The 23,857-nt window shown below is 46.7% G+C and overlaps 1 protein-coding gene across 1 annotated transcript in view; it reads right to left on the bottom strand.

Annotated features, from left to right (window-relative positions):
- Positions 1-2,993: 2,993 nt before the first annotated feature.
- Positions 2,994-23,857, bottom strand: part of ANXA13 (annexin A13) — a 52,269-nt gene continuing 31,405 nt past the window's right edge. Inside the window, exons 4-12 of the mRNA XM_046642555.1 lie at positions 21,797-21,891; positions 18,508-18,678; positions 16,085-16,118; positions 15,901-15,980; positions 13,938-14,006; positions 13,441-13,542; positions 9,673-9,748; positions 6,171-6,283; positions 2,994-3,561 (exon numbers count right to left, since the gene is read on the bottom strand). Coding sequence (XP_046498511.1) covers positions 3,442-3,561; positions 6,171-6,283; positions 9,673-9,748; positions 13,441-13,542; positions 13,938-14,006; positions 15,901-15,980; positions 16,085-16,118; positions 18,508-18,678; positions 21,797-21,891 — 860 coding nt within the window. The 3' untranslated portion in view covers positions 2,994-3,441. The remainder of the gene's footprint in view (positions 3,562-6,170; positions 6,284-9,672; positions 9,749-13,440; positions 13,543-13,937; positions 14,007-15,900; positions 15,981-16,084; positions 16,119-18,507; positions 18,679-21,796; positions 21,892-23,857) is intronic.

Below are 23,857 nucleotides of genomic sequence, written 5' to 3'. Positions count from 1 at the left end.
AAGAGGAGATAAATGCCAAGGGGCAGTTTGCCTCCAGGTTCGGTCATACCCCAGAAGTCTGGTTACATGTTATCATCTGTGCAGCAGAAAGTGGTATGTGAGTGGTGGTGGGGGGGGCAATTCACCATTTGATGTGATTGAGGCCCATGTAGCAACCTGAGCTGGCCCTGGTCTCCCGAAAGGGGAAGAAATAGGAGACTTAGAGGCCAGAGAAGATAAGAGGGAAAGTGGCAAATGCCCCTCAAAAGGGCACACGGAGAGGGCTCATGGGGGCAGTTACCTTAGATGCAGGTCCCTGGGGCCCCTGCCCTGGGCCCCCTCTCCCGAGGATGATACCCCGGCCCTCTGCTGGCCTCCGTCCTCCCCCTGGGTGGGAGGTCCACTGGGCCCAGGAACCACGCCCACCTGCAGCTTGAACCCCCTTTTCTAGACCTTGCCCTAGATGTCTGAGACCTCAAAATTCTCTGTCCGTGGGGCCCTGAGCTGGCTTCCAGGCAGGATGAGGGCTCTCCTCAGGATCCATGGCAGGATTGTGAGCAGAACTTGGATGAGTGGGCTGAATTGTCCTTCATGGTTCAGGACAGAGCCCAAAAAGGGAAAACCAGGGAAGACGGGCTGGGACTCACAAATGTTAGGGGTGGGCCTGCATGAAGGGAACCGCTTGGGACTTCCAGAGCTACTGAGAGGAGTTAAGAGAGGCTGGGGCACCCACAGTTGGTCCTGGGACTCCCTTTGCTCTTCAGAGGGAATGTCAGCTTCTGCAGTGGTTCACCCAGGCAAGCACGCTAAGGTGTATTTCACCTACCATGCCCAGGTGACTCGCTGGGGGTCAGCAGCACTGTGGGGCCCAATCAGGGCCTGGAACAGAACTTCATGGGGAAAGGTCTAGTAAGTTACCACATGGGACATGCTCTCCTCTAATGCAGCCCTGAAGGTGGGGTCAGACTCTCCCCACCTTTCCAAACATCTGGGTGACAGGAGCTGGGGTTCCTCCAGTGCTCCTGGAGGAGAGAGGCGGTGTGGGGGACAGGGATGTGCAGTGGGAGGGTGACATGTCCCTCTTCTTCTCCCCAACTCCCCACAGGCAGCCCCTGCCCTCTGAGACTGCGGGCTTGGGGAGAGGAGGAGGGGTGCCTGGACAGGGCAGGGATGTGTGGAATGGAATAGGAGGAAATTCCCAGTCTGGCGGTGGGAGCAGGAGGGTAGGGCATTCTGCAGTCAGACCAGACCAGAGTTTTCTCGTGAGGCAGCCCCCAGTCAAGCACATGGAAACCGGCTTCTGCTTGAGAGTGGTGAGCAACACCGGCAGCCGTGGAGAGAGGGACCTGATGACTTGCTCAGCAAAGTTTTAGAGATAGCACTCACGGGTGTGAGCCAGTGTGGCCCAGAGCGCATGCACCAGGACCGGAAAGACTTGGGTTTGAATTGTGGCCCTGGCCTTTCCCGTGTGTGACCTTGAACAAATGACTTTGCTTTTCCATCTTACTCAGCCTATTTCCTCACCTGCAAGATGCCTTCTCACTCTTCTCTATGTGAATTATGGCCCTCACCAACTGCAAATGATGGCTATTTTTAACAGATCTCTGTTCGGTCCATTGGTTTGCTTTTCCATCCTTACTCGGAGCTCAGATCCCAAGAACTGGTTGTTTTTCTTTCTGTGTTTAAAAGCAAAGACCAGCTTTGGCAACAAATCAGTAAACATGAATGTGTTTTGTCACTGAGCTCAGCTCTGGAAAACCACTTTTATGTGTTAAAGTTCAAAATGACAACCATGACTGTTAGGTAGATAAATCAGTATGTTGAGAATGCAAATGTTAACATAACTCTTCATTTGTCAATCACCATTTTATAGCCACTAAAAGATACACTGTGACATTAATCCTTATACTGAGTGTTTGGGCTATTTGCCATTTGTTGATTACACCACCAAAGTGATTTCCCAAGGCCCAAATCGGATCTTGTTCCTCACTCACTTAAACATCACCACTGACCAGTGTTGCCCACAGGACCAGGCCCACGCCTGGCAGGCAAAACCCATTGCTAATGTGATCCAAACATACTCTTCAGCAGCCTCATCGCCTGACTCCCCAACCCTCTCCTTCCTTTCACCACGTCTATGTCCCAGGAGAATGGATTTCACCACTTCCTGAACACATCCTGCTCCCTCATGCTTCTGAGCCTCTGCCCATGCTCTTCTTTCTTTGTTTCTCTGGAGAGCTTCTCTGTCTTCTTCGAAACCCAGCACAAATGAATCGCTAGGAAGCATCCCCCAGTTCCTCCAGGCAGAGCTGTGTGTTCTCTCTCCTTGCTCGTAGGCAGAGACCTTTGCGTGCCCTTAGTAATGGGCTTACAGCATCCTGTTGAACACTGGAGGCATCTGTCTGCATTACTGACCTGGGAATGAACTCTTCTTCTCAGTTTCCTCAACTGATCAATGGGAGTAATATTAACTTCATAGGGATGTTGGGAAGATTAAATATGAAAGTATGCTACTGAGCAGTGCCAGACACAGATAATCATCCAGTGAACAAAAGCTATAATTATTGGACCAAAGCATCCATGTTCCCTTGACAGATCCCTTTACGTCTAGCAACACATGGCTATGAGACAGCCATCTTGGAACAGAGATGCTACTGGTGCAGGATCAATCCATTTGAGAGTCAGACCATTCCACCTTGATCCTTTTGGCACTAATTGTACTTGAAGAGCGGATGGAAGATTGAAGTGGGTCCAATGTTTAGAGAAGCAAGAAAAGACAGGGAGCCGATTAGTGAATTTTACCCCTAGTTACATGTCACATAGGCCAGTCAATCGCTTCCTGCTGCTAGCCTGAGTACTGTCCTTGGTGGTTATTAATAAATATAACTGTTTGCATTTCCCAAAAATGTTTGAATTTCGCCAGTCGTATATTTCCAGGACAAGAGCCAAAACTAATCAACCCAGTCTTTGGAAAAGCAGCTGATGGGGGCATAACCCATAATTTTAATAAACTTTGAGGTTTTGAAATTGAACACACAGAAGGAAAATTAATGGATTGGTTAATTTTATCTTCCCCGTAACTTAACCATTCAATCTTTACCCAGAACATACATGCCCCTGGGTGATAGATATTCTTCTAAATATCTTATTACAAATGCATGTTTTTTTCATCACCTGCCGATTTCATTTGTGCTTAGAAAGTGTTCAGTGACCATGCTAAAGGAGAGTTAAGAGGCAGCCCAGGTGCTTGCTAAGCCTGCATTCAGAGTGACCTGCCCAAGGGTCTCAAGGCTGCTACCCTTCACTTGAACAGCTTGGCCTGGCTGCCCTACTCAAGCCACCAAGAAGATAAACGAGGACTCTTGAGGGTTCTTCATGCTGGAGTCGCATTTGCAAATCTGGTTTGGAAGGGGATCTGAACAAAGGTGCTTCCTCCTTGCGCTCCTACTGCTGTGGCTTTGCTCAGTGCAAGAGGGCCACCAGAAGTTTCTGGAGGTCCCCAGAGGTGTCCGAGTGAACCATGTCAGAGAGAGACTTCTGGTACTTCTCTTGGAACTTTGCTTTTATGCCCTGAAGGTCCACCTGTAGAAGACATGACAAAGCAACAAGGACAAGAACATTTATAGCACATTCGCCATCAACACGGGCAGGCACTGTTCCGAGCACATCATTCTTATTTGCTCATTTATGCCTCAAAACAACCCTTAGAGGCAGGGGCTATTATTCTTCCTATTTTGTGGATGAGGAAAGGAAAGATGAGTTCAGCTCCCGAAAGGTTGCAGGGGTGTGTTTGTGTCTGTATATATATGTGTGTATATATATATATATATATATATATATATATATATATTTCAGTTTAACTTTATTTATGGACACTAAGACTTGAATTTCATGTGATTTTCATGTTACAAAATATTACTTTTATTTTAAGATTTTAATAGTTATTTAGAAATAAATCATTCTTAGGTTTTGTTCAGGACTGTACAAAAACAGGAGGCAGGCCCGATTTGGCCTGCAGGCCACAGTTTGCAGAGCCTTGGTGTAGGGTTAAGAAAATCATTCCTACTGAGATTTGAACTGAAGCCTTTTTTTCCTCTTGTACCCCGATCAGCAAGGATTTTAGTGCCGAGCAACAAAATTCAAATCAATATCAGTCTTGCAGGACTTATTTTGAATCTAATTCATTGAAAGTTTGAAAAGCCTAGGTGCTGGAGGTGGGAGAGGGCTCAGAAGAAAAACAAAAAGAGTGTTCTGCTCTCAAGACTCTTAGAACCTACTAAGGGAGATCATATTTGCACCAGAAAAGTTATAATTCCAGAGAGAACACAGTGAGTCTCATGAAAGAAGCACAGAACTCTCTTTAACCAGCAGTTGTTTTTCTGTTTTGATTAGACCCTCTCTCGCATTCTAGACAGACCCACAAACCATCACTCAGGTTTCTGGTTCTTTTTTCTCCTGCCCCATTAGAGGGCTGAGCTCAGAGAGAGGAAGAAGGTGAGAGCAGGAGCAGGCAGGAGAGTGAGGAACTGTTGGAAGTGGATGCTGAGCAGGAGAGAGACCACAGCAGGGGGATGGTGCATGTGCCCTGTTCCCCTTGCTTGTATGCTGCTTGGCTGGGAGAGGGGCAGAAAGGTGGCGGTCAGCGTGGGTGGGGCGGGGCGCACTGGGGCTCTGTTCTAGTACCATGAAGCTTTGGGAGATTAGAGGATCCAGCCAGTATATCTGGGCCTGCTGCATTCTGAGGCAGTGGCCCTCATGTGCAGGTGACCCAGGACATGTGGTCCATACCGAGGTGCGATGGAACATCTTGGAGTAAACACTCCACGGCCCACGCTGGGGGGAACATGGAACCCTGCCGAGCCCCCCAGAGTGGTCCAATCTACTGGGGTCTCTTAGAATCCTTGCTCAGCTCTGTCACCAGCCTGCTCTGTTGAGTCGCTCAAGACTCTGGCTGGGGGTTGAGTTGCTAAGAGACAGAGACACAGAGGAGGCAGAGACTTGGAGAGACGAGAGAGAGAGAGAGATTCGGAGTGATGGGGGAGAGAGCGAGAACTGGGGAGGGAAAGAGGGAGGAGAAAGAGAAACGGACTTTAAGAGAGAAAGAAAAATATGAATAGTGGAGGAGGACGAGGAGGCGGAGGAGGAGAAATTCCAGGAATAGAAATAAAAACGAAAGAAAACAGTCTTGTTGCTAAGTTGTACTTTAAAACAGTGTCAGATGTTAAGTAGTATTTGTCAAAAAGCTGTGGGCCAGAATTTGGGCTGATGTCTTTCCTCCTTCATTTAACAATCTTTTGAGAGAAGACGTCTGTGGTTTCCAAGTGCTCAGTTATACTTCCTTCTCCGAGGCTTCTCCTGCAGACGAAATGCCATTTCCCCTTTATTTTGTAATCCCTGCTCTCTGGGGCCCTGTATTCCAAAGCATTTGCTGTGAATCTTGACAGCTGCTCCCGAGCTTTTGGCTGTGCACCTCCCTGTCCCTTCGTTATGATCATGCCTTCTCAAAGAGGGGCGATATTGTCCCCAGTGAGGAAAAATTTGGTTCTCAGAGGGTGAAAAAAAAATCTTAATCTTTTTGTGTAAAGGTAACTATATACATACGGAACACGAACAGACATATAGTAGATCTGCGGTGTTAACATTTTTGGAGGGGGTGGCAATTAGGAAAAAACTGGGCCTTCAAAGTTCCCTTAGTGGGGCGATCAATAATTTTAAAAGGTTGACACACATGGTCTTGTACCGATGTGCTTTTTGTGCAGAATTGTGCTTCTGTGGTGTGTACAATTCAATCAAGGCCTCTCTCGGGAGTAAGGAAGGCGTTTGCTCGTTGTCTCTGCTGATGAGTGACCTCGTCCATAACTAACCTTTCAGCATCTCTATTTTGTTTTAAAATTGAGCTGGGTGTGGCTGCACTACCCCGAACAGCTCCACCAGGTCCCCTCTGAACACCGTCACAAGCTCTCCAGAGCCGCAAGTGACAAAAATAGAAGCAATGATCACTATTTTATTTTCATAAAAAGAAACAGATTGAAGCATAGCGCAATGTCTTCCACAAAGTCTGGGAAGGCAAAGGCTGTCTTTGTTTTGTTTTTTCTGTAAATGGGCTCTTAATAAAAGCTATCTGTTGATGACATCAGTGGTGGGAAGAAGAGAAGTGGCAGCCAACCTCTTGGGAGTCAAGAGTGTCTTACCTCAGCCCTGGTCACAATGATGTGAATTAGCGTCTCCTCATCAGTGCCCGCACCCTTCATGGACTTGTACAGACGGTCAGCAAAATAGCCCTGGTGGTCCCGGGCACACCTCACTGGGTGGGACCAGAGAGAAGAGAACGTGAAATGTTGACGTTTTGTTGAATAACATGGAGACCCTCCTGAGGAACAGAGCTGTCCCAGGGTGTCACCTGGGTGCCCTTGGAGCTGACTGAGTTGGGAGGCAGATGTTTGAAGGGAGCAGACTTCACACTGTTGGGTAACAGGATCTGGAAGATTCTCCTGGGTCAGGACACCCAGGATCTTGGACCAGAACCGAGTGAAAACCCCTTCAGACACAAGAAGAAGCTCTGCTGTTCCCTAAAGACCCTTTGGAGGAGGAACGCTGTGGCCACCCTCAGGCTTTCCCTGCAAAGTTCATCATTCTCACCAGCAGAGAGAACTTTTCACAGCTAACTGAAATCTCTGATGCCAGAGTCAGGTCTGGAAGGGAAACTCAGATTGGCCAGCAACCTGGCTGGAATAAAACTTCGTCATTTTGCATATTCGCTCAGTTGGACTGTGGCCTGCTTTCCTGTGCTAAACAACCTTCCTTGTCTTTGTTTTTTCTCAGTGGTTTGCTTTGTGAGCCTCATCTCTGGATTTTTTCCAAGTTCCCCCCAATCTTCGTATCTCGAGATCTGGGATGCGGGCTTAATGAAAAGTTTGATCCTGTCTTCAGATCGCCTTCCTGTGATGCTGCTAGTTGCTGTTTTCTGGCCCTCCCCCTTGCCCGTCAGCTTTGATCTAATCCACAAATTAATGAAGCATGGTTTCCACTCACCAGCCAGGAGATGGGGTGCATCTCTACTCCTGGGGATAAATCATTATCCTCTCCTTTCCTGCCAGGCACTATGGGTCCATCACGACTAACACTTTGGGGGAAGGAACCATTTACTCTTTACATTGCTAACGTTTACCTAGTTTTCTAGGTAATTGTCTATACAATTGATGCTTACAAAGAAGGGAGAGGAACAGGATTAGGGAAGCAAAGACTAGGTTGGTGGTCTGTCTCCTTTTATTGGCCATGTGTCGGTGGAAGAGAACAGCCCAGACCCAGGCATCTGATCACTTTAGCCCGTGAACAATCCAAAAGCTGCTGGATGGGTGGCAGTTATGGGAGGAACCTGTCAATTCGGGGAGTAGCATATTTGAACATCACTATGATTCCCAGACATGCTGAGCTGGTGGCCTCACAAGGTTTTCCTGAAGACCTTCTCCCGGGCAGTACTAATGGGTGCCGAAATGATTGTCTGTCTAACGTCAGTGCGTTCCACCGCTATGTGGGTGTCTTCTCCCCTGGCATTCCTTCTTCTTGATATTTTGGACAGAAAATTTTCAACTTCTCTACTGTATACAGTCTGGGCCTGGGGAACAACTTCTGTTACTAGCAGCCACAGGAACCCCTCAAAAGTTTGGATGAGGCTAGCTGGGGGAGATACGGGAATAAAGCTGGTTGTGGTGAGCGGAAGGCAGGACAGCCAGCTGCTGTGCTCTTTCCCTTGCTTCTCGTCGCCTTCAGAGCTGTGGTTCTCAAACCCCAGTGAGCACGGGACAATCACTTGGGGATCTTGTAAAAGTGTGGCTTAGGGCTCCATTCCTGGAGGGTCTAAGTGGGCCACCTGAAGTGGGGCTCAGGAAACTGTACTTTCACACACCTCCCCAAAGGGGACTTGGCTGCAGGTGGTCCACGGACCCCTCTTTGAGAAGGGCTGCTCCAGAGGCTGCAAGTGATGGGAGTCATTTGGTCTTCTAACCCCTCCTCCTTGATTTTAGCTGTAAACTGGCATCTTTATGAGTTAGGTAGGAGTAGGGTGGAGAACGTGTAGAAAACGTAGTGACCAAGCCACCTTCTACAGTTTATGTGGTTTATTCTCAAGGTCTTTTCTAATCACTTTTAAGTTTGCTGCCACTGGAGTATACCTAACTCCTGCATTTTGTGGTCCCCATCTCCAGGGATGTGGCCTTTCCTTCCTCTGTACCCTCCTTGCTCTGGCTGTTTTTGCTTTTCTCTTTACTGTAGCCTAATCTATTGATTTGTGTGAGTCCACTATGGACTTTAAGCTTTTTAGGAGAAGGAACTGGTCCTAGTTACCTCTGATCCTCACACCCAGCACAACTCCTGGCCCAGGCAGATGCTAAGTAGATATTAAAGAATTGAATGGCTTTATTACCATTAATAATTAATATTAATAAACATTAATATGAATCTTCTGACTGAACGCTGGTATTTTCCTGATTCTCTGCACTGCAAGCACAGGAGGAATTTGGAGGCTCTGAGCCGGGCCATGAGAAGATCTCCCCATTTCCTTTAGAGATTCATCCTTTAAGCCCTAAGGCCAGTCTTCGTGTGTATGCCGTGTGGGACAGGAGTGACACTAGGGATGTTTAGGCCTCTGTACATCACAGTAGAGCTCCTGCTAATTTGGATGAAAATGGGGATGGATTAAAAAAAAAATCAATTGTTGACATTGTTCCAAAAAAGAAAAAAACCATACAAATAAAACAACGCAAAAAGGGTTGGCAGCTAAAGCGCATTTTTTAACTGCCAAGGCTGCTTTCTCGGTTCTTCCTCTTCTTCTGGGGATCCGTCTCTCCATTACTTGTGCCATTTGGGATGGTGCCCTGGACTCCTCACCACAGGAGTGTGGACAATGGACAATGCCTTCATTCCAAGGCTTGCAAAAAGGAAAAAGGAGCCTGCCAGACACAGCCCCATGCCCATCTCTCTGCTATTTCCTGCCTGTAGGCAACATCAGGAGAGAAGGTCCTGGTGTCTGCTTGGCACGGTCAAGATCTGGTCTCCCTCCCCTCTCTTTCTAAACAGACCTCATTCATTCCAAATGCTGACGGGAACCAAAAGGAAAAGGACACCCTCAAGCCATCAGGCATGTGCAAAAACTTGTTCATGGATCTGAAATCTGGGTTTTTTTGAGTGTGTCACATAAACCACATACTGCTCTCTGAGACTAGATAATGGTCCCAGCCTGTTGACAGATGCTCTCCAGGACCCATGATCTTAGTGGGACTGTAGTGGATGCCATGGTGCATCTCTCAGATGTCCTCTTCAGGACTAAGGCACTCATTCCAAGTGTTGCCTGCTGGCTGCTCGCAGTTGAGTCCCTCCCTAGGAATGATCCTCCAAGGAGCTGCCTTACCTAAGGTTGCAAACGCTCCTGGGGTGCAACTAGTGGGCTGCTTTGTATGGAGGGCAAAGATCTGGCCCTTGCCTCCACTTTGGACATCCTGGATTCCAGGTTTCCTGGGGGACCGGCCAAGGCCCCATTGCAACGGTATCACACTCACTCTCTCCCTTGCCCAATCCCGATCAGACATGTTGTTCCCAGAACCATTCCCCAAAACCTTCCTGCTCTCAGACCTTCATCTTCAAATCTGATGCCAGGGAGCCCAGCCTACGTCAAGGCCTCTCTTAGCTTTACCTTACCGAGGGTTAAGTAGGCCTTCTGCAGATCTCCTGATGTTTCTGCTTCGATGGCCTCTTCGATGTCTTTGCCAATGAGCTGAAGAGACAACCAAAGGCTAGTGTTATTCTAGGTTTTGCTGTCAGTTTTGTTCCTCTTGGGGTTGTTTCTCTATGAAAAGCACTAAAGTTCCAGCTGTGGTCACGCGGCTTTAGGAAACTCCTATCCTGCCTTGTGCTTTTCAGGGCTGGAGGTGGTTGCCCCCATTCCAGTGGGTGCTCTTATGGCTGAGGAGTTAGTCCATATTTGACCCCATTCAGGACCACTCTCTTGGCCTCAATTTCTCTAAGTCAGGGAATGGAAGAACAATGAATCTATACTGTAACAATAATTCTTTACATTTGTATAGCACTTTAGTTTCCAAAATTCTTTCCATATCCAATTTTCTAGGAGACCGTGGTTATCATCATCTTACCCACACCTTCCTCGTCTCCCTTGACCTGGGATTGGGAACTCAGTCTCCTACAGTTTGGGGGAGATAAGTAGAGGCTGTGAAGTTCGTGGTAAGAACTTGGTCTAATGTTTCTGGGTAGAACTGGGCTGCATGGCCTGGAAGCTGGGGGTCTGACATGTCAAAATGCCACCTTCCTTCGCTCTGGGGTGATTCCAAATGATTGTCTGTTCACCACCAGCTCACATCTTGCTCTGTACAGCGTTACACATTAGGTTTCTTTCCAAATATTTACACAAGCTGAAGTTCAGAGTAAATTGTGACTGTGCTGCATGCAAGAAGCACGCGGGCCAAGCCCAGGGCAGGGAAATAGAGAGAGGAGAGCTCTTTGTTGGGTTTTGGGAAATGCAGTTAAGTCTTAGAAGTACTGAAACTTCTTTCTTAGAAATTGTCTTTCGAGGATACGACACAATTGTGATTCTATAAATAATTGGCGTCTTCGAGGACATGCCAGTGGAGTGGATGTAGTTTATTCTGAAACACAGGTAAACAAAATATTCTTTGTGATGCAAGCAAAATAGACGTGGGGGGAGGAGGGTTGAGACATAATGAGGGCCTGTTGATTCATCTCCTTGTCACGGTTTGCACATCTAGAGGTCTGCTGTGTGTAATGGGCCTGGATTAGAAGACATTGGGCTGGGGGCTTTCAGGCCTGTCCCTTCCTTAGCTGTTCTCGGCCTACGTTGGGTTTGATGTGGGAGTTGGTATTTCAGAAGGGCCTGATATCACTTTCCCATGAACAGGGCTCTTGTTCTGTGGACCGAGACTGCATTTCAAGAGGACATTGTATTCACACAGGTCTGTGTTTCCAAAAAAAAAAAAAAAAAATCCTCACATTAAACTACTTTCTGTTTCTATTGTCCATACAGGGCCAGAGTACTATTTTTCAATTTTCTGTAGACTGTCGCCTATACAACGGATGAAAGCAGGAAAGCAGAGATGTGCTGATAAGGCGGGAGCTGGGTGCTTACCCCAGCCCTAGGCGGTAATGCCAGGTTCCCACCCTCTCAGGGTCTCTTCTCTGCACAACTCCAGGGGGCACTATTCACGCAGCATGAGATGGCATTGCCCTCTCTTCTCTACCTGCCTCCTGCCACCATCCCCTTCCTGGTAGCTACCAAGGCACCTGCAGAGGCTCCATGAAGACAATTGACTGGCCCGAGCTAATGTGACTCTCCTTTGCAAATAAAGAGCAAAACCCTGAGTTTTCAGGCCAAAAATTAAAATTCAACTGTATGCCAGGACAGCCTATGCCGCACAATCTGCTCCAGCGGTCCCACACTAGCATTTTAGTGTTTTTAGCAAGAGACCAGGAGAAAACCTATGAACCAGGGTCTTTAGATCAGAGTGAACTCTAAAAATTATAAAGATGAAGACAAATGATGTCCCAGCAAGTTTTTGGAAGAGATGAATTGGTAGTATTTTAGAGCTAGTTTCATGTAGAGTCACCAAGTCAATCGAATCTTATTGTCCATTTGGGAGAATTAGCTCTGATTTTTGACACTGTTCATTCACACAGGGAGACTCCTAACAAGTGCAATGTTTATTGAGCACCTACTCCATGCTGGGTACTGAATGCTTTACTTCTGTTAATTCATTTAATCCTTACTAAGGTTATGGAGTTGGTATTATTACTATCCCTATTTTACAGGTGGAGAAACTGAGGCACAGAACCCATAATAACTTGCCCAAGTTATACAGCTAGTAGTCTAGCGCAGACCTCTTAAACTTTAACATGCATCAGAATCACCTGGAAGATTTGTTAAAACACAGACTGTAGCACCCCAACCCCAGGGAATCTGATCCTCTAGGTCCTGGAGGGGGACAGAAAATTCTTATTTTTAACATGTTCTCAAGTGATACTGATGTTGTGGTTTCGGGATTGATTTTGAGAATGATTGGCCTAGAAAGCGTCCTTGCAGGTAGTCAGTAGTTCATGTACGTACACATATATGCTCACATGTGTGTGTGTTTCTATAGGGATCACCAACGATGGCCAGCCCCAGAAACTCCATCCGCGGCCCCAGTCGTGTGAGAAGAGGGTCAGGACCTGGAGAAGTCTTCCAGCTCCGTCTACACAGCTCCAGGCGCAGAGGCCAGGGGAGAGCAGGGTCAGCTGCCTTTGATCACGATTCTGGGCACAATTTGAAAGCAGAAGGCCCTAAAGGCTTATATACAGTAATGATAAAATTCCTAAGCTTTATTGTCTTTTCATCTGCTGGCAGCACAGGAAACACTATTTTTGAGTGAGGAGCGGCCAGCTCCAGCCGAGGTAGGCGCTCAGGCTGGGGAATCTTGGAGTCCTCATCTCCTTTCTGCTACTGACTTGCTGTGTGGTCCTGATAAGTTGCAGATGGTTCCTTACTCATAACAGACTTTCCTTGTCCAGCAATTGTGGGTAACAATGGCTGTTCAGCCTGCATTATAGCTACAGTATTGCTGTGGAATTGAAATGAGATATAGGGCGCAGAAGTGCTTCGAATAGTTAAAAGCACTCTACACATATAAAATAGGAGACCAAAAAAACATGATACTCCACAAAAGGCTTCTTGCTATTTAAGACTGATTTTCAAGGAAGGGCTCACCACTAAGTGGCTTGAAATAGCCAACTCACGTTGTTGGCTTAAAATTATCATTAGATTAGGAAAATAATGGCATAAAAGTAATTTATGCACCTCTTCCCAGGAGTGTATCTCTGAGGTACATCACTTCCATCTTGGGAGTGGTAGGCCCTGTTAGCCTGGCTGTAAATTGCGATAATAACAAGAGCAAAAGTTTGTGTGCTTACCACATGTCAGATACTGTTCTGAGCCTTTTACACTTTTCTTATTTAACTCTTAAAATAACCCCATGAAGGTGTGATGATGATAATCACGGTCTCTGTTAGGTCACTTGCCAGTGGGAGAACCAGGATTTGAACCTGGACCCTCCGACTGCAGGGCTTTGCTCCTGAACTTGACACTCCTCTGCTTTCCTACCCAGCTTCACACTACATTTGGGGCCGGCTGATTCTTTGTTGTGGGGCCTGTCCTATGTGCTGTGGGATGCTTAGCAGCATCCCTGGGCTCAGCACACTAGATGCCAGTCACATTGCTTCCCCCATCACACCTCATGGGACAACCCCAGATGTTCCTAGACATTATCAAATCTCCCTGGGGTGGGGGCAAAGTCATCGCTGGTTGAGAATCACCGTTGTAATAGCCCAGATCTTGGCTTCTTGTGGAAATAAGTCAAGACAGTTTCAGTGTGAACTCCGTTCCCCTAGGACTTGATTACTTACCATTTGATAGGCTTGAAAGGTGGCTCGTAACTGCTTGTGGCTCCTCTTGGCCAGGACTTCATTGAAGGCAAGCTCCTCGGTGCCCCAGCGGCCTTCCCCTGCCTCCAGGGTCAAATGCAAACATGTTGAAAAATGCTCTTGCAAAAAGACTGAATATACAGTGCTGTGACCAGGCGTCACTTACAGGAAATTATAAAATACGCACTGAATAGAAGCCAAATGGATTGACCGAGCCCTTTCAACTTCTAACCTCATGAATTTACTTCACATATTTATTTATATTATTTATACCTTCCATTGTTCCAAAATGGATCTGAGGTGGTTAACCCCAGAGACTAAGAAGAGAAACAATTCTTTTTGGTTCGTGAAGACTATATATAGGAAAAATATTTTAAAGATCACACTCATTTCCTAAGTTTCTCCCATTCACAGGAAATAAAGAAAGATTTGTTGAAAATAATGCAAACAAAATTTTTATAAAAAGAATTTGCACTTACATCGTACAGATCTTTGGCATCCTGGCCAGCTAGATCTTTGTCCACATCACCTCTTTCATCACGATTAGCCTAGGAAATCGACACACTGTTATTATCTTGAGTTCCTGCTTGACCATAGAAAATAAGGGAAAGTCCTGGAAAATGGGGGGTGAATTTGGAGGGGTGGCCTGAAGCGAGATTCAGCCTGGCAAAGTGGCAACACTGCTCTTTGCTGCCATCTTTTGGGCACAATTGATAAACAGAGTAGCTTCTGTGACATCACTTGTTTTTTTCCCCCCCCGTAGAAACCAGGGTCACTTGCAAACCCCGCTGACCTCTAAGCAGGCTGTAAGCAACCTCGTGATGTCCCCTAGGGTGAGTCCATTGGAAAGCTCATAATCTTCCTTCCAAATATCAAATTACACCTCTCAGGGTCCCAATCCTGAAGAACCCTGAATGTTGCCCATGGAAGGTCTTGGAAGTCTAACCTAAGCACTTTGTGGCAGGCAGAGTTCTAAGATGACCCCCAATGGCCCACACCCTTGTATAATCCTCTTCTCTTGAGTGTGGACAAGACTGTGAATAAGGTGAGATATCACTCCTGTGATTATGTTGTTATATAGCAAAGGGAGTTGCTAAGTTGTGATTAAGTTCCCTAATCAGTTGAGTTAATGAAAAAGGATATTATCCTGGGGGGGGAGTGACCCAATCAGGTGAACTCTTAAAAGGTCAGAGATGCGGGACCAGCCCTGTGGCCAAATAGTTAAAGTTCCTCATGCTCTGCTTCAGCAGCCGGGTTCGCAGGTTCAGATCCTGGGCACAGACATAATCCACTCATCAGCCATGCTGTGGAGGTGACCCGCATACAAAAAACAGAGGAAGATTGGCACCTATGTTAGCTCAGGGAGAATCTTCCTCACCAAAAATAGGTCAGAAATGGAAGAAGTCAGAAAGATGAGTTCCTGCTGGCCTAGAAGAAACCAAATAGCCATGTTTTGACCTGCCTATGGGGGCTACAGGACAGAAAGCTGAAATGGCCTCTAGAAGCTGATAGTGGTCTCTGGTTGACAGCTAGCAAGAAAACAGGGACATTAGTCATACAGCTGCAAGGAACTGAAGTTTGCCAACAACCAGTGAGCTTGGAAGAGGACCCCAGGCCTCAGGTGAGATGGCAGCCCTGGCGACACCTCAATTTCAGCCTGGCAAGACTCTGAGCAAAGCCTCAGCTAACCTGTAACAGGACTCCTGACCTATGGAAACTGCAAAATCGTAGATTTGTGTTGTTTTAGGCCACTAAGTTTGTGGAACTTGTTAGGCAGCAAGAGAAAACTTATATATTCTTCCTGCTCCAGTTGATGCCTACTCTGTGTATTCTGCTGTCAGTCTACCTACATGGAGAGTAAGGAAACAGAGGAAATGCACAAAGCTCACACAGACTGATGTGTCAATGAGAGTGCACATGCCACGTGGCTGGAGGCCCGGGCACTGTGTCCTAGAGGGTCAATGCTAAGAGCCCTGCTTTCCTGGCCAAGCTCCCTGCAGTGGTTCTTACAGACTCAGGGTGAATCCTGGAAGTAAGTGCAGAGTTGTGTTGTGAAAAGAGTCCTGCGTGGGGTCAGATGGCTGGTTCTTGTTCTTGGCCTGTGTCTTACGGGCCGTGTAAACCTGAGCAGGTTACCCATCCTCTCTGGGCTTGAGTTTCCTCATTGGCAAAATGAGGTGGTGATGCTTAATGAGATAACTCATCAACAAAAAGGGATTGTAAACTGCCAATGACTGGGCGGATTGTTATTATGGAAGGAACCTTGATTGAATAATTTCACAACAGCTGGGCTCAGGGAGCACGGGTTCATGATCCCTCAATACTATTTTTAATAAAAGAAGGAAACGTTTATTATCAACACGGCTTTTTTCATTGTGGTACGATGTTGCCAAGGGCTATTTCCCAAGATCATAAAGCAGGTGAGACCTCTTTACTCCTTACCTGTAGCAGGGACACCAGAATTTTTTTTAGGTTTCCACTTGTATCACCTTTGACATCTGATTCAAGACTCCTGCCAAATACTTTTGAGGAAGAAAAAAAAGAGGGGACAGCAGATGATTTAGTTTCCTAGAGGTGTGTTGAAAGGAACCTCTTTTATTCAAAGTCAAAACAAAAGGTCACTTACACCTTTGGTAGGCCTCTTTGATGGCAATGATTTCCTAGGAAGGGTAATAAAAAAAAGTCAATACTCCAAGGTGGGGTTGATTGATCAGATACGCACAGACACACCGAAGGAGGAGGCAGGAGCTCTTCCTTCTGTGTCTCTGAACACAGGATGCCCTCATGACTTCCTCTCAAGAGAGCCGTCCCTACGGGTCAGGGCTAGGCCTGCAGATCCCTGGAGGTGCGAGGAAGCCCTTTCTGTGTAAATATTTCAAACCACGCAAGTAACGTCTGCATATATCCTCCTTGGTTAAAGGCAAAAATTTTACAGCTGAGCTAACATCTCTCACCACCTCCTCTCCCCGTCCCACTCCCCATCCCCACCCAGGTAGCCAGTGTTAGACTTCAGTGCATCTTCCCAAGTATTTTTCCTTGCATTTGCATACATATATCTGTGCTATTGGAACTATGTGGAATTGTTTTGTGTATGTGTTTAAAAAGTAGAATACTGTACATATTGTTCTTTGACTGATTTTTTTCACTCAATAATATGTCTTGGAGCTCCAGCTATGCCCATGTATAGCTAGTCGCCTAATGCCTTTTAGATGATACAAAATATTCCATCCTACAATAAGCCACGGTTTGCTTAACCGGCCTTTGAGTGATGGGTATTTAGGTTGTTTCCAGTTCTTCTCTACTTCAAACAAGGCCTCATTCAGTAAACAGTTTGCCGTGTGCAGGAGTGCAAGTTACTCTCTAGGGTGTGTCCCGGGAAGAACTGTGTTGGGTTTCAATGACTTGTGCAGAGTGGCCCACTCAGGCCGGCTGGCTCGGTTCACACTTGAACCACAGTGTACAAGAGCGGACGTTTCCCCACAGCATCTCCCACAAACTGTTTCAAATGAAAGTCAGGGGCAGCGATGGGGAGAAGGTGGTGGGGTGATAGGTGAGGACTGGCTGAAGGGCTTTGGTGGGTGGGAGGGAGGTGGAAGGCCGGTGGCACTGACCTTCTCTGTCTATACAGCTCCCTCCCCTTCTCCTCCTTCTAACCCACCACCGGGATGTGCTGGAACCCGGGGTCTGCTCTCTCCCTGCTTTTCTTCTCTTTATTGTCAGATCTACTTGATTGAAAAAAAAGAAACGCCTTGCTTGTTGTTTGAGACCAGGACCTGAAAGAAGCTAGGCTGAGGGAGAACAGCAAGTGATCAAATAAGATTAGAAAAATAATGATCAAATTAACCTTCTTTCCAAGGCAGCCTGCTGATTGCGCCCGTATTAGATGCCTCTTCGCTGGGACGGTGGTGCTTCTGGAAAGGGTGGGAATGTCGAGCAGGGAAAGTTGTGCGGCTGTTGGCCTGAACTGATGCCCCCTTCTTTGCTAACCCTCCTCTAAGGCACAATCCTGAGCTGAAACTCCTGGAAATGCAGGGTTTTCATTATCTTGTGGGAAGAAAAGAAGTCCAGGGATGCCCACGAAAGGGGTTTGCCCCTGTGGCTGGGAGCATGGCAGTGCTTCAGGAAATACGTTGCACAGAACAGGCTGAGCCCAAGAAACCGGTTCAGGGTCGGGTTGTGGGCAGTCAAGGCTTAAAATAGCATTTCAGCATCAGAGCGCTGTGCCATTTTTCCTTGCCATCTGCTCCAACCACTGCTTCTGTTTCTTATCCAGAGGCGTCAGGAGTGTTGGGAGTTTCTGGCATTTTCCTTGCTGGGCTTCCCCATCCTATGTGATAGGTGGTTGTGGAAGAGGAGGGGGGTCTCCAGATAATGATTTATAGACCCCCTTTACTTTTGATGAGCTCCTTGGCTCTCATGGCTTCTGGAACCAAGAATGAATGGGCTTCTACTGGGGCCTTAACAAATGTTCTTTCCAGCTCCTGAAATGGTGGCATATGCCCAAGGGGCAAGGGGGTAGGTTTGCTGATAGAAGGACACAGAAACCTCTGGAGAGGTGCTGATGACCCCTGGGAGTGTTCGTTGGGATCCCCTCTGCCCACCCACCTCCCTGCCTTATTATCTTCTTCTTTGTATTCTACGCTAGATGACAGCCATGGACGAGGCAGCTACGCAAACATGCTTGGGCTGCTTGTTGCCTTATTTGTGCCAAAAGACCTGCAAAGTCAGGCTGGGAGGGAGAAGGTAGAATCTTGCCTCCTGCATATAAAAGTGTGCATCCATTTAGAAAAACAAAAGCTGGGTTGGCACGGCTCTTCTGGAAGGATCTATTCTGTCAAGACAGGGGCAGCAACACCAAGACTGACCGCCAGAAGATTGGAAGGGGCATCTCCCCTGCATGGGCCAAGCAGACACATTTCTACCCAGACACTTGCTCACCCCATGGGTGGAATGCAGTCTGTAGTTTCCCTTCTGGCTGCTGCAACCACCTCTGATGGGCTTATGGATGTTCCCTCCGGGGTGGGGTCCAAGGGCTTGGCTGGAACTAACCTTGTTGGTTCTTGTGCACAGGACCTCAATGAGCAGTGCCTCATTCATGCCCAGACCCTTCATGGCCTTCTGCAGCTGCCGAGCATCGTATTCGCTGGGACGGTCCAGAAGGGCCAAGGCCGCCTTCTTGAAGTTTCCACTCAGCTCACTCTTGAGCACCTCCTCCAGCTCCTGTAGGAAGACAGCAGTAGCCCTGACTGGGAATGGCCCAAGAGAAGAGGGACAGGTGTCTGCTCTCCCCACTGCGTGACCTTAGGTTGACAGGAAACCTGCTGTGGACACATGGAAGGTGATCTAGACAGGAGCTGTACGGGTTCAAGTGACCTGCTCTAGAGGACAAGGGTCACCATGACTGCCCATCCCTCTTCCCCCAAGACTGGCAGAGAGACAGATAGAAGATCCCCTGCTCAGGTCTGGAGACCCCAAAGATGAATCACAGTAACAACCAGCATTTGCAGAACATTCTAGGGTTCAGAGAGCTTTCTCACTGATCCTCAAAACAGCCCTGGCATTAATTGGCATTATCCCCATTTAATGAACCTCAAAAGGATCAAGGACTCGCTCCCAAACACTCGGCTAGAAAGGACTGAAATACAGGTTTGTCATCTCTAGGGGGACAAGATCGTTTATCATCCAAATGGGATGATGTGAGAGTGAAAGGGGGCACTATTAATAATTTCAGGGGGACAACAGGAATAATTAGGGACCATCCTGGGCAAATCAGATGTACAGTCACTTTGGTTCTCTTGCTAAATCCTGAGAGGGACACGTGGGGAAGCACTCAGGTAGGGGGGAGAGACGGACATCAAATTCTCACTGGCACCCTGTTGTTGGCAAGCATCCATCTTCATGGATGTTTTCGGCAAGTGCCCTCTATCACATGTGAACTGCCTGCTCCGCCTGCCTCCCTCTGACTAGATGGCTTAAAGAGGAAAAGGTCAAAAATGGGCGTTCAGTCTAACTAGAGCTGCCAATGTCCCAACTGAAATGAAGGACCTCAAAGTGAGACTTTCACGCAGAGACAGCCCACTGTGGGTCAGACTGGAGGCCCAGGGACCAGCTAGCATTTCCGGGACCCAAATGATAGCAGAGGGTGGGTCTGGCTACTCAGAAACATGGCATGATGGCTAACAACACAGTCACAATAGGTCTGTGACCTTGGAAGTGTGCATAATTTCACCAGCTGTCAGTTTCCTTCTCTGAAACGTGGGGAGAAATGACTTACCTGTTAGGATTGTTGGAAGAATTCATTGAACCAATCCATATAAACACAGAGCACAGTGCCTGGCACTTTTTAAATGTTCAATAAGTGGTTATTGTTATTATTATTCCATGTGGAAAGGAACTTTCTGAGAGAAGGCAAATCAACTATTTCTCAAAGGAACCTCTGAGCTCCGGGCCTGGGAGAAAATCCCAGAAGATTTTTGTCCGAGGCCCTGGGATCTGCAGTCTTCCAAGGGGCTGTGATATTACCACCTCCATCCCAGGGCAGCTGCTCCATCTAACACTGTATCTTGTGAAGGCAAGACTTTGGTCAGAACTGCACCGCGTGGATCCACTCGAAGACTGGAAATATTTTTTCAGGTCAGATGGGCATTATACAGAACTGCAGAGAAGAGAAATCCCAGCTGCCTGCTCTTACAAGCCACAGGCAGGAAAACAAATCCTTGTGTGTTTACATTCTGTTTGGACACAGAAGCTGGCTCAGGTTCCCTCAGCTCTAATCCTGGTTTTCCTGCTAACTAGCTGCGTCACCTTGGGAGGGGTATTCTCTTCGGAGCTCAGTTGGCATGGGGACTTAGATTTGTTCGTCTCTAACATCTTTTAGCTTCGTGATATTGTGATTCTAGATCATCTCTTTGGCAGTGTCAGCTATCTGAAACACAGCTGAGGACGGGAGAGGAAGCAAACGGTTGGCACATGTTGGTACTGCAAGGTTTTGTGTTAGAGCATGCCCACTTCATCTTTAGCAGAGCCCCAGGCCCTCACTTGGAATCCATTTACTCTTATTTTACGTAAAGCTTAAGAAGCCTGCATCTGACTTTCCGCATTGGTAGGGTGGAAGTAGACCCAGCATTTGAAAGGCTGCTACAGTTAGACACGTGGACAAGGATGAGAGTTCAACGTCATTCAATTCCATTAAATGCAGCTAAGCTAAAGACTCACTTCTTTTCATCAAAAAAATTACATTGAAAAGCCTGATTGTGAGAAGCAGAAAAACTATAAAAATACAGTCATCTGCTGCATTTGGTGTAGAAATAAATAGCTCCTCTCATGGTGCTGCGTCCTCCAGGTCAGAAGACTTGGGTTGAGTCCTGGTACTTTTTCTTACTGTGTGTGATTTTGCATAAGTCATTTAAACAAATGAGCTCTACTTTTCCTCTCTGTAAAATGGAAACGAGCAGACCTATCATAGCTTCCCTTTCCTGGTATGTGCTGGCATTATCCTGCTTGATTCTCCCAGCAGCCTGAGACGGGAGGTGAATTATCATTTTCATTCTATTTTTGAGGAGACCAAGACCTAAAGAGACTGTCGCCTGCCCAGTGTCAAAGAAGTAAGAAAACCCATCTCTATCTCTACATCTGTTTATACATAGTGTGATTGAAACTGTAAAGGTTTTATAAATATGGATTAGAATATGGCATGATAATTAATATTCATTTTGCATACTGATAATTCCAATGACATTAAGAAAAGGTTAAATTGTGCTCATGATACACTAATAAATAAAATAGACAGCCTAATGCATACTTAAAGATTTCTATACTTAACACCATCAATGGCAACAAAAAGAGTGAAAGAAAAATTCATAAAGAAAGAAAAAAGGTGTTGATGCTTAATGAGATGGAGGTTTTTGTTTTTGTTTTGTTTTAGTTTTCTGTAACAATCCCTTGTGAAGACTACTTCATCCTTGAACAAGCCTGAATAAATGAATTCTTGTATAACGACCCACCTGTGAAAAAGGATTTCAAAGCACTGGTCTATCTGTAAATTAATATGTGCAATTAGTCCAAATGAGTGGAAAAAATGATTGAGGGATTAATGGAAAAAGAAGTCAATTTAAAAAATAATGAGTTAAAGAATATTGGTTTTACAAGCCATTAAGCTAATAAGGCAATTTCAGTTTTTCTGAAGTCAATTAAAGTTTTAAGTAGTCATTTCATGTTTTTCTTGGGCTAACTCAGTAAAGCTTTAAAGATGTTCTCTGCTGCCTTGCGGATGCAGAGGAAGCAGAGGCCGCCAAAGTCGAGGCCGCGCGTCCATGCTCGTATGGACCCCTGGAATCACCTTGCCATACGACGCCTTGAACTTCTGCTTTATTTGTTGCCTCTCATCCGATGTCCTGCTTGATAGGATTTCAATGATGGTTGTTTCATCAGTTCCTAAAGGGCAGGAGAAAGAAACCAAGCAATTACTCTTCCTGCCCTCCCCACCACGACCATCACCCTTTCGCTGATGAATACCAAATTAACACCTCCCACGTGTATCTTTCACCTGAGTTTAGACCTTATTTCCAGCTGCCTGTCGCCATCTTCCTGTGGATATCCCAAGGCATTTCAATTCCCTGTGCATGTGAAACTGAACTCATCTCGTCTACTCTTAAGTCCCTTCCCCGCCCTGTACACTTCATCTGAGCGCACGGCATTCCCCGAATTAGAAAATCCAAAGTCACTTTTGAGGGCCCACCTTCAGTCTCCTTTACTTTCCAATACCACCAAGTCCCATCTCTCTCACCTACAAGACAACTCTGTCTCTTTCATTCCCACTGTCCCTGCCTAACAGGCCCTACTTGTTTTTAGTCTCCCTGACACCAGGCTCTCATCTCTGCGGTCCCCCCTCCATCCAGGCTGCCATCAGAATCATCATTCAGAAGAATGTGTGTTCTCGTTTCACTCCCTATTTAAAACACCTTTAGTGACTCCTCATGACTCCTAGAACTAAATCGGAGTTCTTTAACGTGGCCCTGAGACTTCCTGCAGTTTGCTCTCAAACTATGGTTCTTCTAGCCTGTCTCTTCCCACAACCCCCATGCCTCACTCACTTTGTTGCAGCCACATTTGTTGGTAGGTCGAGCCCTGTTATAAATCCTGAAGCATTGAGTTTCTGCTCCCTCTGTTCTTTCATGAACATGGCTTGTATATCTTTAGCATCGTGGCAGTGATTATATAAGACTGCAGGTGTGTGACATTCTGAGCCTGGTGTCTGGGCCATAGGGAGGGGTCACTAAGTGGTAGCAGGCACTGTTGTGGGGCCACTTCCTGCTGTCTTCCTTGGGTAAGTGGGGGTGTTGGGTCTGTCTTGCCCAACAAATATAGGATTTCTAAGGTACAGTACTATGCATACCACTGCAGGTGTGAAAGATGATCTGTGGCGCTCCGTGCATGACTATTTAAAATCTTAATAGTTATGTGTTTATTTTAGTGTGAATTTAAAATAGATAGAGAGAACTAAGTCATTAAACCTATTTGCTATTTTGTGAAGGACGGGGCTAAAAATGAGTTGATCAGAAGAAAAAGGTTAAGTTGATAGTACTCAGATTGACAAGAATCATGGAAGTTGGTGGTTGAATGGTTGAGGTCTGAAACCCTATAATAGGTTGTAAACTCTTTGACGACAGGGATTGTGTCTTACTCAGCTTTGAACCCCTTGGCCCAGGGGATTCACTGTGTATCATGACTTCACTTAGTATTTTCCAGATAAGTATCTTGCATCGATTTTCTCAAAGAGAGGTGATATGAAGCTGAGCTCCTGTAACTCCGGGCCCGTGTGCATCCCACCCAGCCCACTGCCTCTCTTGAGGCTGTCTTGGTGCCTTATGCAGGTGGAAAGCTCTTTGATGGCAGGGTCCATATCCTATTTTCCAGTTCTGTCCCAAAAACACTCAACCCACTGTGGGACAAGAGGTAAGGATGGGCAGCACCGTTGGTCTCCCTGTGTCTGAGGAAATACCCAAATGTTTTGCCATCAAGTGTGATTTATGTTTAAATAAGATTTCAGAGAGACCAGGAGCCAGACTGCACGTGGAGTAACTCCTTGGAGTAAGCAAGGAAGGCCTGTGTGATCGTAGGGAGAAGGGGGAGGAAGGACCATTGGGTACTGGCAAGACCATGCCTACCACAAGGCGAGGAGAAATGGCAACTGAAGTTCTTGATCCTTGTGTAACAGTTAATGGAGAACTTCTAGACCCTGAGCTAGCTTCCATCACATCCCACCCAGGGCACCCAGCAGGCGCTCCAGATTTTTCGACAGAGGAGGACCTGCAGGCTACAATCTGGTTGGAGGGAAGGGTCAGGATGGCTAGACTTGTTTGAAGCTGCATTTGTGTAGAACCCACACTGTTTTTCTTTG

The sequence above is a fragment of the Equus quagga genome, chromosome 16, assembly GCF_021613505.1.
Source record: "Equus quagga isolate Etosha38 chromosome 16, UCLA_HA_Equagga_1.0, whole genome shotgun sequence".
NCBI lineage: Eukaryota > Metazoa > Chordata > Mammalia > Perissodactyla > Equidae > Equus > Equus quagga.
This window is presented reverse-complemented; position numbering and strand designations above follow the sequence as displayed.